Source organism: Typopeltis vanoorti, chromosome 24 (assembly GCF_054136105.1).
Source record: "Typopeltis vanoorti isolate ZY-2024b chromosome 24, IOZ_Tvanoo_1.0, whole genome shotgun sequence".
Taxonomy (NCBI): domain Eukaryota; kingdom Metazoa; phylum Arthropoda; class Arachnida; order Uropygi; family Thelyphonidae; genus Typopeltis; species Typopeltis vanoorti.
In genome coordinates, this window is record NC_143572.1 from 891,839 (window position 1) to 906,709 (window position 14,871).

At 36.2% G+C, this 14,871-nt stretch overlaps 1 protein-coding gene across 1 annotated transcript in view; it reads left to right on the plus strand.

Moving 5' to 3' along the window:
* LOC150092881 (ATP-binding cassette sub-family C member 5-like) overlaps positions 1-14,871 on the plus strand; it is a 708,254-nt gene that overhangs the window by 170,215 nt on the left and 523,168 nt on the right. Inside the window, exon 8 of the mRNA XM_090414097.1 lies at positions 1,068-1,215. Coding sequence (XP_090270223.1) covers positions 1,068-1,215 — 148 coding nt within the window. The remainder of the gene's footprint in view (positions 1-1,067; positions 1,216-14,871) is intronic.

Genomic DNA, 14,871 nt, shown 5'->3' on the forward strand with positions numbered 1-14,871 from the left:
CCACACATGGACTATTGTGCCCAGATTTGGTCACCTGGTTTTCAGAAGGATGAAGAGATGTTGGAAAGGGTGCAAAGGCGACTGACTAAGGTAGTTTCTGACCTCTGGAATGTCGAGTATGAGGAAAGATTGAAAAGATGTAATTTGCAGAGTCTGGTGGATAGAAGGAGGAGGGGAGATATGATAGAGACCTACAAGTTGGTAAGGGGTTGTTATAGGATCAATGGTGGAGAAGTTCTACAGAGAATAGTGGGAGATCAGGGGAGAACCAGAGGTCATACCTGGAAACTGTATAAAGAGGGTGTGAGTAGGGGAGTGAGAGGCAGTTTTTTTTGTGCAGAGTTGTGAATGATTGGAATGCCTTGCCTGAGAGTGTGGTGTCTGCAAGGAGTTTGAATGTGTTTAAGACCCGATATGATGAGATGTCTGGAGATAAAAGGACCTCCTAGATGAGTCTTTGACTCCATGAGGTCTTGTTTTAATAATAATAATAATAATAAAAGTTTTATTCTCAGTTGTACATTGTGGTCTCAGTCACTTGACAACTACTGTAGTAGGATGCACATCCTGATTCCATCAATTCTGTGGTCTACTTTCATATAGTCATAGAATTTATATACTGGTTCATAAAATCAGGGGATCATAAAGTGGTGAGCAGTAGTAAAGTATGAGTACTGTATGCAAGATTTTCCTTTTTTTGCAATACATGGAATCTAGTCTTTCTCAAAGGAAGGCCTGTATGATGCACAGATATCTTTGATGGGATGGGGCATTGGAATAATCCTAACTTGGGTCATTTCCTACTATTTCTCTGGTATGCTATTAACTAATAATAAGAATTCAGTGCATTAATGAAATGCAAGAAACAGATAACTGATATTTTCATGTACTGCTCCTTTGATTATAAACCAGCGGTATGCCAATCTTAATTCTTTGTGTATGCACATTACATTTATGAACTGAATGTAGATTATTTTTCGGATATCTGAAAAGCACTTTGTAGATTCGTTTTAATTGCATACTTCAATTTTTTTTTAATATGATATTGTTTACGTTTATTCAATAAGGGAGGATTGGCAGCTTTAACTACAAAGTTAAGAAAAAAAGCTGTAAAGCATACAGATGAAAGAGTTCGAATGATGAATGAAGTTATTTCAAATATTAAACTTATCAAAACTTATGCTTGGGAAACTCCATTTGCAAAAAGAATTAAAGGTATGTGAAAAGTTATTACTTATATACTTTTCTTCCACTTTACATAATAAAAGTTAAAATGTCTAGCTTATCTTTATATATATATATATATATATATATATAAATAAAGTGGTTATATTAAGGGTAAATATTAAGAATAGTGATCATAGCTTATTCCACCTTTACCACGAGTTGCCTAAGACTTGCACTGCGTGCGAGTCACCCAGACTTACACTACTTGCAGGTGCCAACTTGACTTTCTTGTCTGTTTGCTTACTTGGGAAATGGATTAAAACCAGGTTTATATTTAAAATAGCTTGGTATCTTTAACATATATATATATATATCTATATATCTATATTTTTTTTTTAAGAATTGAATGACTAGAACCGAGATTTTTAATATAAAAACACAACAAGTTTCGGCTTGTAACAGCCTTCATCAGGTGACATTATAAAAGAAAGAAAAAAGAAGAAAAACACTAAAACACTGAAGCTTAAATAAACAATGAACATCATAGAGAGTCTCTATACATAACTGATATTAAATCATTGCGGTTGTATTTAAAGCTGTTCTTTCATTTGTTGAATTGTTGGGAAAGTACGTGCTAGTAGCATCTTGTGAATGCCAGTACATGATTACAGCTGAATGACTATCTAGGAGGTTGTAGCTCAAGTTGTTATTTAGATTAACAGGATTGAAGATCATTTCCCTAGATTCCGCGATTTTTCTCTCTAGTTCATCATTGCAACGGAAGATGTTAGTAGATTTTTCCCAAAAGACTTTGTGACTTTGGCTTTCATCATTAGGGAAATAATTAGGGAATCTAGGGCAATCATCTTCAATCCTGTTCATCTAAATAATAACTTGAGCTACAACCTCCCAGATAGTCATTCAGCTGTAATCATGTACTGGCGTTCACGAGATGCTACTAGCACCTACTTTCCCAACAATACAACAAACGAAAGAACAGCTTTAAATACAACCACAACGATTTAATGTCAATTATGTATTGAGACTCTCTATGATGTTCATAGTTTATTTAAGCTTCAGTGTTTTAGTGTTTTTTCTTCTTTTTTCTTTCTTTTATAATGTCACCTCATGAAGGCTGTTACAGTCCAAAGCTAGTCGCATTTTTATTATTATTATTATTATTATTATTCAGGCCTCCATGGAGTCAAAAGACTCATCATGGGAGGTCCTTCCTAAGAACATAAAGTCTGTCAAGACTCATCGAGGGGAGGTCCCCCCCTAAGAAACACAAAGTCTATCATACCACTCCTTAAACTCATTGCCCATTCTCGCCCTCACCACTCTATCAGGCAGTGCATTCCATGGTTCAACCACCCTCCATACAAAGAAACCACTCCTCACCCTCTTGCTCACAGTTTCCTTTCGTAACTTCCAGGGATGGCCTCTTGTCATCACTCCTTCCCACTGTTCAACCAAGTGAAAGAACTCCCCAGTGTCAACCCTGTAACCACCTCTCAACAGTTTCAAAGTCTCAATCATATCACCTCTCCTTCTTCTATCTGCCAAACTTTGCGGTCCACATTCCCTCAGCCGATTCTCATAACTATCCTTGTACAGTCCTGAGACCATCTTTGTCATCCATCTTTGTATCCTTTCCACAGTTAATTTATCCCCTTCAAATCCTGGGGACCAAATCTGAGGACAATAATCCAAGTGTGGTCTGATCAGAGACTTATACAACTTAATGATAACCCTCTTATCTCTGCAGGTCAGTGTCCTTCTCATAATTGCAACAATCCTCTGTGTTACCTTCACCACCTTTGCAATATGTCCCCTTAAGTTCAGGTTTCTATCAATCATCAACTCCGGATCTCTTGTCTGCCCAACTTCCTCCAGTATAACTCCTCCCATAGAGTATGCAGCATCCCATCAATGTTTCCCAAACTTCAAGACCTTACATCTTGCTGCATTGAACTGAAACCCCCATTCATTTGCCCATCTATCTAGCTAATTCAAATCCTCTTGCAAGGCTACCACATCTGCACTATTACTAATAATCCTTCCCAGCTTCACATCATCTGCAAACACCTGAATATCCCCTTGCAACCCACTGGCAATGTCATTGATATAAAAGTTAAGCAATATAGGTCCTAGTACTGGTCCCTGTGGGACCACACTTGTTAACCCTCTGTCTCCTTGAAACTGCTCCACCATACACAACATCTGACATCCAGACCTAGATTTAAGTAAAAAGGTTTTATATTAAAACCTTTTTACTTAAATCTCGGTTCTAGTCATTCAATTCTTTTTAAAAAATATGTATGTTAACCGAATTATGATTATTCTTTCATATATATATATATATATATTAAAAAAATCAGTCATTAAAAGAAATTCATGTGCATACCTCTGTTCACCATTTTTATCTCTTTCTAGCCCGTTCAGGATAATTTGCATTAAGCACAAATTTAAGTAAGTTGAATTTCCATAAACCTGGGGCTATCTGTATCTCTGTCGACTGTTTTACTTTTAGTTTGGTCTGAAGTACAACTGGTACACAAAGTACACAATGTTCCAACATAAAAATGTGCAGAAATTCAAATGGAGAGAATAGTCAAGGAATAAGAAAAGTCTCATTGACTATGTTATTGTTGATAGCAATGTTTTCTCACTGGTGCAGGATACTAGGGTATACAGAGGATTTGAAATTGGAAGTGATCATTTAGTCTTGAGGAGAATGAAAATGAATTTCATATTGAACAGAAGAACATGCAAGAAAGTTTTAAAGCGAACAAAAGTTCACCACCTCTCAGATGTGAACTATAGACTAAAATATGCAAACAGTATTCTAGAAAAAATAAAAGTTTGAGAACAAGAACCAAACCTTTGAGATTCAGTGGCATATCCTGAAGAAAACATTGATTGATTCAGCCAGAGAAGCATGTGTTGAGGTTGTCTGCAAGGATAGAAAAAAAAGAACTCCATGGTAGACAAGAGATATTAAACAGGCAGTGAAGGAAAGAAGAAACCATATCAAAAGTTCCTGGTGAATAAGTCAGCTTGTGGTTTTTTTTTTTTTTTTTTTAATGTTTGTGTATTTTAGTCTGCAGTTCACATGTGAGAGGACATTAAAGGAAGAGAAGTCATCTTGTGCTCTTAGAGTATACAGACACAAATATAAGAAAGCTAAGCACTGTGTAAAACTAGCTAAACAAAAGTCACAGAAGACTTTGGTAAGAACATAGAAAATAAACCTCAACCTCAGGAAGGTGACATAATATTCTGTAGGCCATTGAAAAAGCTCAGAAATGGAGGAAAGAGTACTGTAAAAGGAATTGGAGATGATAAAGGTGACATGAAAACTGGAGAAAAAGATATCCTTGATGTATGGAGTAATTACTTCAAACAATTGCTAAAAGAAACAGGGACAGGCACAGTGATAAAGAAACACTCAACAGGCATGAAATCAGGAATGCCTATCCATACTTCAAGTAGAAAAGGCCATCAAAAGCCTGAAATGTGGAAAGGCAGCTGGAGTAGATGATATTCGACCAGAAATGCTTAAGTATGCAGGTATAAAAGTCTTGCAATGGCTGCAATGCATTGTTCAGATGGTCTGGACAGAGGGACAAATTCCAGATGATTGGAGTAGAACTCTCATAGTACCTATATACAAAAAGGGAAATAAAACTGAATGTGACAATTTCAACAAATGTATTTCCCTACTGAGTGTTTCTGGTAAGATTTATGCAAGTATACTTAAGAAACGGTTGAGAAGGATTGTAGAAGGGAAGCTTGGTGAAGAAAAATCTGGATTCAGAATAGAGGCTTTTCACTTTACGACATCTAGTTGAGAAATCGTGGGAAGATAACAAAGATCCGTATTTAAGTTTTGTAAACCTTCTAAAGGCATATGACAAGGTGCGAAGAGAAAAGCTATTCAAAACGCTACAGTTAAATGGTGTCAATGATGCATTATATCAAGCAATACTTAGTCTTCATTTGAGTTATAAGTCAGCAGACAGAATTGAAGGAAGTACATGAAGATAAATTAAAGATACCAAGAAATTATATGCTTGGTTTAATCCTTTATCCCAGTGTAAACAAACAAAAGTTTATGCCTGAAATATTTTCAGGATTGGGGCAACTCGTATATAGAGGCTGATGACTTCACATCACTTACCTTGGTATCCCATAATGCAAAGCACACATCCTTATGGGTATGTATAATGATATGCATTATGGGAAGGGTCACTACCCAGACCGGGTTTCGACCTTTATTGAGGTCTTCTCAGTGGGAGCCATACCCAGAAGTGATACCAAGGTTGAAGTAATGCAGAAGTCATATTTTCATATACAAATAGCCTAAAATTTTCACACCTTATTGCTAAAATACTCTGAATTAGAGATAGATGTTGAAATTTTTTCACTTTTATACGACAGTTATACAGCAGTTGCCCCAGTCCTGAAAATACTTCACGTGCAAACTTCGTTTACTTCCACTTGGATAAAGGATTAAACCAAGCATATAACTTCTTGGCATCTTTAATTTATAATATAACCAAGTGGAAAAACCTCCAACAACTATCTCTAATCCAGAGTATTTTAATAATAAGGTGTGAAACCTTTTGGCTACTCATATAAGAAATTATGGCTTTGGCAGTACTTCGATCTTAGTATCACCTCAGGTATGGCTCCTGCTAATGAGACCTCAGTAACGGACTGGCTCCCACTGACGAGATCTTGGTTTTCGGCAAGATAAGTACTTTGGTTTTCTTTCATTTGTTTTTCACTTTAATTTATTTTACTGGTGATAGTGGTGGTTTTGTCCACACTGGCACTAGTTTCTTTTAATAAATATTAGGATTGCTGGTAGTGCAGTTAAATTTTGCATTACAGGATTACTTTTAGCGGTATTACGGTCACCATTTATAATAGCTCAAACAAACATTTGCTAGTGGTGTAGAATTATTTCTGTATCATGGGATTATTTTATTCTCAGTCTTACGAATGAAAGTTTTTTTCTTCCAATTAAATGCAGAGGTTATAGTCTTTTCCCACCTGAGATAATGGTACCAATTTCTCCAAGGGTGTGAACTCTAGGAATTGAAATTCCTAGATGTAAAGAAGCGAGATGGGTAACTAAGGTGTTAAAAGAGATAGTCGGCGAAAATAAGATTTATTCTTTCATCCCTTACGCCAGAGGGAAATATTTAATTGTAGTTAAAGGTCTAAACTATTACAGGGTTTTACTTTTGAAAGCAGCACAGTTATTCCTGTAATGGTTGGGAACCAAGTAAAAACAGTAAAAATCAAAAGATTTCCAATGGAATATATAGAGAATAGTAATGGGGTAAGATTAGTAATATATGAAAGGGTCTGTCAAGTGAAGATCCAAATTAGCTTTCTAGTGATGTCACTTTCACAATGGATATGAAGTTGCCCGTACCAAATTTTGTTAGCATTGGTACAATCTCAGTTATGGTAAACTATCCTGAAGTACAACGTCAATGCCTGCGTTGTGGTTCATACAATCACTTAGGTGGTAACTTCCCCAAATCTAAATGTTTCAGTTGCATAGAGATCGGACATATCGCTAATCATTGCCTCAAACCCCGTCAGTAATGCGAAAGTTCTGAACGCCGTGTTGACACCTGTCCTTGTAGAACTTTCACAGAAAGAGTGGGAGCTTCTGTTGAGCCAGTTAGAAGAACATATATATCAGAGAGGCATAATGAAGAGTTCTCAGATCTTCCAATTCAGTCTAGTAAAGATGGTGCTTTTAAGCAAACTACACTTGATAAAATCACAAAAAAGTGTATGGCAAAATTAGACTCAAAATTCCAGATCTGCAGGAGCAACTTTTCCAGTCAAATACTGATGGAACATCAGTTAAAATTACCAATAATGAACCTAATATAACAACTGAACAGATACACAATGAAATGCATATACATTCAACTGTTCTACAAGGAGAAACTGGAGAAGAACCAGAAAAGCAAGTAAGACAACTGAAAGAACTTTATGCAGACAAGATCATCAAAATGGAAAGATGAATTAATAAAAAAAAAAATTGAAGATAAACAAAAAAAAAAAAAAAAGAACTACATCTAAAAGAAAAAGAAGTAATAAAAAATGTAAAGATTGAGAAGGCTGTGGATCATCAAATGAAAACTCTTCAGGCTCAGAAAAGTTTATGGATTATAAAGAACTAACTCATGCTAATAAAGAGAAAGCAAGAGATACAATTAAAGAAAGTATAATAAAGTTTACTGATTCAAAGTTTTCTCAGTACAGTTATCATCTACATGAAAAGAAAATAACTAGCTTCCAAATCAGAAATGACAGGCATGAAATTGAAATAATGGAAAGCAACTGTAAAAAACTGGAAACAGTTTACAAGAAGCAGGTTACAAAATTGCTTCTTCATAGATTGAAGACCACATTGGATTCATCCAAAATTTAGAAGTTAAAGACTTACCAGTGACACTTCAATAATCATAGCATCTCCTTTCTGCATTACCTCATTAAATATATGAGGATTCTACCAGCAAATTAAACAAGAAACTATATGGAAACTTATGCTACCTTATGCTACCATTTATACATCTTATGTGTAATAAGATGTATAAATGTTTATGCGCCATCCAGTGGAATAGTTAGACGAAAATTCTAACAGGAATTGGAGCCATATTTATATGACACCCACTACATCATAGCTGTTAGAGACTGTAATTGTATTGAAAACCTCACATTAGACAAAATAGAAGGATACCCCAGGAGCAGAAAAGTGGGATATGCACAGTTAAAAAGGTGCCTTAACAACACTCAACTAGTAGACATATGGATGATTCACAATCCTAATGTCAATCATAATTCAGATAAAACATCTTTAGATCAACATGTCAGATCATAATCCAGTTATACTTAAGTTCAACTGCATGGAAAAAGTAGAGATCTCTTCTGAACCACGGAGACTTCCACTAAATTTTCTGTTGATCTTTTCAACTAAATTCCAAATCCTCTGTTTGAATTGGAATAATGTTACCTGGAATTGGAATATGTGGTTAAAATTCAAACAAGTAGTAAAGCAGAACATGTTGGAATAGGGAAAGGAACAGGCTTTCCTCAAAAAGAAAAAAGTTGAAAGACCTGTTTAAAGAAAGGAGCTGGTTTGTAACAAACCAACACAATGGTATAGAATATAGCAACATCATTAGAAACATTAACACAGAGATAGAACTGGAAAGGCAGAAACAAGTAGAAGAAAGAAATTTTAAGATACAAATACAGCAGCACTTAGCAGATAGCCCTTCAGCTGCATTCTTAAATAGATAATTTACAAAATTTCGCAAAGAATGAACTATCACTCAAATTTTTGTTGATGGAGAAGACATGTCTACCACTAAAGACATCCTTGACTCCTTTCAAAAACACTTCAAATATCTGTTTGAAGACAATAGTACTGTTGGAAATTATAACTCTTGGAACATTAATGGCTTTCCTGTTCATATCCAAGATGGGTTTGACAGACCCATTATAGCATCTGAAGTTCCATAGCCTACAAAGAATGCCAGAAAAGAAAATCCCCAGGACCTTGATGGTCTAGGGATAGAACTTTATCGAGAGGCCTGGGATTTTATTCTTCCCATTCTAGTTACACTATTTAATACCTTTCTCTCATCAGGACACATACCAAGTAAATTTGTAGCAAGCCATATGGTCTTCATTCCTAAACCTAACAGAGATCACACCTTAATCAGCACCTGGAAACCTATTTCTCTATCTAATACTGACTACAAGATATTTTTCTGCATTATCAATAACAGGCTCAAAGTGGGAATGAAATATATAATTAAAAGCATACAGGTGTATGGAGCACCAGATTGAGCAGTAGAATTTAATCTATTTCTGCTACATGATCTAATCCACTTAAAAATTCCAAGTAAAAATTCAAAAAGGAGTCAAGCAAGGTCACCCTCTCAGTCCACTGCTCTTTGCATTGGTTCTTGAACCTTTCTTACAACAAGTCAACAATACACATGCTGTGCGAGGAATAACAGTTCCTTTAACTGACAAGGAAAATAAGGTATTAGCATATGCCGATGATATAGTCGGAACTTCTTTGAAGGATAATGATTCCATATGCCAGCCTGGTTGGCTGAATGGTGAGCATATCTGCTCTCCAGCCAGAAGACTGCGGGTGCGAATCCCACTGGGGGCATGGATGTGTGTGCTTGTCTGTGAAAATTCTAGTAGTAATGGTCGGCGGTAGATGGTGAAAGTAGTTGTAGTTGGTAGATTGGGTGGTGGTGGTGATAGAGAGTTGGTGCCCTCCCACGATGAGTCTTTGAACTCTCTGGAGGTATCATGTAATAATAATAATATATATTTTTTGGTATTTTGGAAAAATTCAGCAAAATCAGCAGATTAATTAATAATGCAGACAAGGCAAAATTAAAAGTTTATGGAACATGAGATCTTGGAGGCATTCCTTTTGAACTAACCCCAAAGAGAGAACCCTGCATTATACTTGGAATTCTCTTCTCCACTTACCCAATGTTATCAATCCAAGAACTTATATACAAGAACTTTGGAATGTTAAAACTGGAAAATAGGGCCGCTCTCCTTTTCTTCTAAAGCCACAGTACTCAAAACCATAGTCTTTCCTGCTCAGTTGTACTTAATAAATATTATAGACATCACAGAAGCTGAAGAAAAGCAGTTATATAGTAAACCTCTACAATTTTTTTGGTCCAGCCGATACCAAGAAGTTAAAAAGGAATTTCTTCAACTATCAATGAAGCATGGAGGATTTGAACTTCCAGTCCTAAAATTCTGCTATTTAAGCAATACAGCTTCAAAAATCCATAAAATATTGCAAACTAATAACACATGTGCTGACATTCTCTGGTACTACCTGGGTTTTCATCTTCCCCTGTTTGGAGTTAATAATTATAAAGGTCAAAAAGCTGAGATTGTTCCTGAATACTACAACACTCTGTGTTTAACTCTAAGACTGCTACAACACTCTGGAATTGACATTCTTTCCATTAAAAAAAAAAGTAAAATTTGGTATAAAGAAATCTTTAATCTCTTTTGCTGCGAAGTTCCACAGTTGTTTCAAAACTTGATGAAGTTCCAAGGGTACCCTAACAGAAAGGATCTTACTTGAAGAATTGCATATGGCTGCCTTCCAGTCAATACCATCAAATTGAGGTACTTTAACATCGGAAATCAATCTGTGACATCTGTTACCAATTAGAAACAGTAGAACATGCATTCCACAGCTGCCCTCTTGCTCTGTATATTTGGAACATATTATGTTCCAGTGTGTTGGGCATTACACTATTTACAACAGAATGGGTTATTTTTTTACAATACCCACCACCTGCCAGCAATGGGAGAAGAATTTTGATTTTTATAATTAATGAATAAAAATACCATTTATGGAAGGTTAGAAAAAAATATGGAGTTGAAAGCCAGCAACATGACATCCAAATGCTTTCTAATATTGTATTGTGGAAATTTTATTGTTCAGTCAGAAATTTTTTGTATTTAGAAAGAAGCATTCTAGGAGATATCAATGCAGTGTGAGGACCTGTGTAAGAAAAGGATATATGTGGAACTACAAGGGGGTGATTATGAAGAGATCATGAGACTGCAGGTGTAGCATGGAATGAGGAGTTAGCTGGAAAAGAGATCAATGCAGCTTGGGAGATTTTCAAAAAATCTAGTAGATGCAATGTCTAAGTGTATTCCAAGGGTGAGAAGGTTAGATAAGGTAGGTGTGAGATCGATGAATAAAGAGATTAAGCATGCGATACAGAAAAAGAGGGCATTGTGGAGGCAGCATAAGAGAAGTGGAAATAACCAATTCCATGAGGGCTACAAAGACCAGGCAAGGAGGGTGACTTGGTTGGTGAGGGTAGCTAAAGAGAGAGAGGTACGAACCGCAATTAGCTAATGAAGCCAAAAAGAATCCTAAGGAGTTCATTCGATATTTAGCCAGCAAAAGAAAGAATGATTATGGAAGGATGACATTGATAGGAGAAAATGGTATAAAGACAGCTGTTGCAGAAGGTGTGGTGGAGATACTTAATGAGCAGTTCATAAAGGTCTTCAAATCTTGTGAATATTACTTCATGGAGAGATTGGGAGCAGTTGATGATGGGGAAGAGAAACTAACTGTAAGTGAGCAAGAGGTGTATGGGGAGTTGAGCAAACTAGATGTAAATAAGGCTGTGGGACTTGATAATATATCACCACTTGTTCTGAAGGAATGTGCCATCAAGTTGACACCTGTCTTGACATATTTTTTTAATACAAGTCTTGCACTCGGTCAAGTCCCTAAGGAATGGAAGGAGGGCAAGATTGTGCCACTTCATAAAGGAGGTGATAGAACTCAAGCATCAAACTATAGGCCTATCTGTGTGTCAGGTGTTGTAGTTAAGTGGTTGGAGAAGCTTCTGAGAACTAGGATTCAGAATTGACAACAACAGTATTATCTTTCTTGGATAGCATGGATTTACTAAAGGGAGATCATGTTTTAGTATTCTACTTATTTATTACAATAAGATGACTGCTTCCATGGACAGAGGAGAAGGATACACAGTTCTTATATTCTTAGATTTTGCAAAGGCTTTTGATAGATTACTGCATGATAAGTTGATAGTCAAACTGGATTGGATGTGGCTGGATATTAGATTGGTGCATTGGATTGGAGACTGGCTATCTGATAGGTATCAACAAGTTGTGAATGGGGGAGCAATATCCAGGAAAAGGAAAGTTACTGGTAGTGTGCCTCAGAGGTCTGTTTTAGGGCCATTGCTGTTTAACTTGTATATTAATGAATTGGTGAAGATTTGGATGGAGATATTCATTTGTTTCCAGATGATGCAAAGTTGGGACGAACCATGAAGAGTAGAGATGTTGTGGCCTTACAAGAAGACTTGAATAAATTGAGTAATTGGGTATGGGAATAGGGATGTGAGTTCAATGTTACAAAATTAAAGGTTTTAAAATTTGGAAAACAAAAATGGGATGGAGAATTTATGCATCATCAGGATATATTGTCAGAGGTGGAGCTAATAAGAGATCTTGGGGTGATAGTGGATAAGGATCTGAAAATGCTTCTGGGAATGATGTCAAGGACTCTGACTTCTAGAAGTAGAAGATTCTTGTTCCATTGTATAAAGCTTTGATTAGGCCACACATGAACTATTGTGCTCAGATTTGGTCACCTGGTTTTCAGAAGAACGAAGAGATGTTGGAAAGGGTCTAGAGGCGACTGACTAAGGTAGTTTCTAACCTCTGGAATGTCGAGCATGAGGAAAGATCAAGAATATGCATCTTGCAGAGTCTAGTGGAGAGGAGGAAGAGGGGAGATATGATAGAGACATACAAGTTATTAAGGGGTTGTTATAGGATAAATGCTGGAGAGATTCTACAGTAAATAGTGGGAGATCAGGAGAGAACCAGAGGTCATCCCTGGAAAGTGTATAAAGGTGTGAGGAGGAGAGTGAGAAGCAGGTTTTTTTTCATACAGAGTTGTGAATGATTGGAATGCCTTTCCCTGAGAGTGTGGTGTCTGCAAAGAATTTGAGTGTGTTTAAAGCATGGTATGATGAGCTGTGTGTATGATAAAAGGACATCCTAGGTGAGTCTTTGACTCCATGAGGTCTTGGGTAATAATAATAAAGTATATTTTGTGTGTTACATGGTCATTAAGGGATACATGATTGCCATCTTACGCAAGGAACATTTAATAAAGAATGAAATTTTTGGTGAAATTTGCAACCTTTGTCACACTATGGGCTTTTATCATCGTATAGGGTCCATGTAGGCTTTGTATTGGATGCAAAATAGTCATTCCAAAGTGTGTCAAGAAATTCTTGAGCACTTTATGTTACCGGCATCGGAAGATTTATGTCATCATAATTTCCTTTTTCAGCAAGATTCAGCTTATTATCACTTCCAAGACCACTACTAAATGGCTCAAAGAAGGGCCAATCAGTGTAATTCCTTGGCCTGCAAACTCACCAGATTTGAACCCATTGACAATTTATAGGGAATTACGAAGAAACATATTCAAGAAGTTCTCCAAGAAACAAAAATGAGCTTGTTTCTAGTCTGCAACCATATGTGCATATTTTGATAAAAAGAACTGTTAACCGCTAGTAAATAATATGCCCAACTGTTTACAAACAGTCTGAAAATTATCATGTACCCTCTGATTGTAATTTTTTGGAATTTATTTTCACATTATTCTAATATTTTGAATCACATTAAAAAGTATTTTAATTTTGTGAATGTTTTCAAATAACATTTTCTTATAATTTATATTACATTTTTATGCATTTATATGGTTATGTAATCTACAAAGTACATATATTTAGATTATACTAATTTCATATTTAGTAATAATTATTTTCTGTGCAATAAATTAGAATTGCAAATCATTCAACACATTTTCTTTGATTATTCTTATTTTTTGATTCAGAGGTATAAAACTGCTTTCAGATGATGCAAAACTGGGGAGAATTATGAGGAATCAAGCAGTTGTTATGGCCTCATATGAGGACTTGAATACTGAAGTTGGCAACAGTATGGAATTGTTAGTTTAATGTTGCCAAATGTAAGGTTATGAAATTTGGTAGTCAACAATGCCATGCAAAGTATACACTTGGTGGGGAGATTTTGGAGGAAGTTGGAGAAATAAGAGAACTTGTAATGGTGATGGAAAAGAATCTGAAGTTCAGAGATCACATTACAGAAGTTGTGAAGACATCACATCAAATTATGGCAATGATGCAGAGGACCTTACTTGTAGAAATAAAGAAATTCTAGTTCCCTTTTATAAGGCCTTGATCAGGCCTCATATGGATTATTATGCACAGATTTGATCCCCTGGTTTTCATGGCAATGAGGATATGTTGGAAAGTCAGTCCAGAAAAGAGTGAAATGTGTCGCTTGAGAGGTGATACATCACATTCTCCTACCCATTCTCCATGCACAAAACTTACTTATTTCCTTTTTAATCACCACTTTCTTTTGTAACTTCCAGAGATGACCTCTTGTCCTTGTTCCACCGTATGAAAAATTTCCTCAGTGTTAATACGATAATAATCCTTCAACATCTTAAATGTATCAATCATATCCCCCATCCCATTTCCACCTAACCAAACTTGGCAGTCTCATGGCCTCACTCTATCCTCATAATCAACATTGTACAGTCCTAACATCATTTTTGTTATCTATCTCTGCACCCTCTCCAAGTTTACTTCATCCCCTTCTAATCCCGGTGACCAGATTTTGAGCACAGAACTCCAGATGTGGTCTGATCAAAGCTTTATACAATGGGAGACCAGCACACTTTTATCTCTGATATTCTCCTCAACATTGCTGCAATTCTCTGAGATATGTTCACAACCTTTGCAATATGTCCACATAACTTTAAATCTCTATCCACAATCACCCCAAAACCATAGCTTCTTCCTCTTTTTTCCAGTATAACTACACCAAGTGAGTATGAAGCATCCCTTCTGTGGATCCCAAATTTTAAAACCTTATATTTAGATGCAAACTGACATTCCCATGTCTTTCCCACCCTTCCAGGTTATTCAAATCCTCTTCAAGAGCCAAAACATCAGCACTCTTCTAATAACCCTCCAAGGCTTCACATCATCTGCAAACTGAACTCTC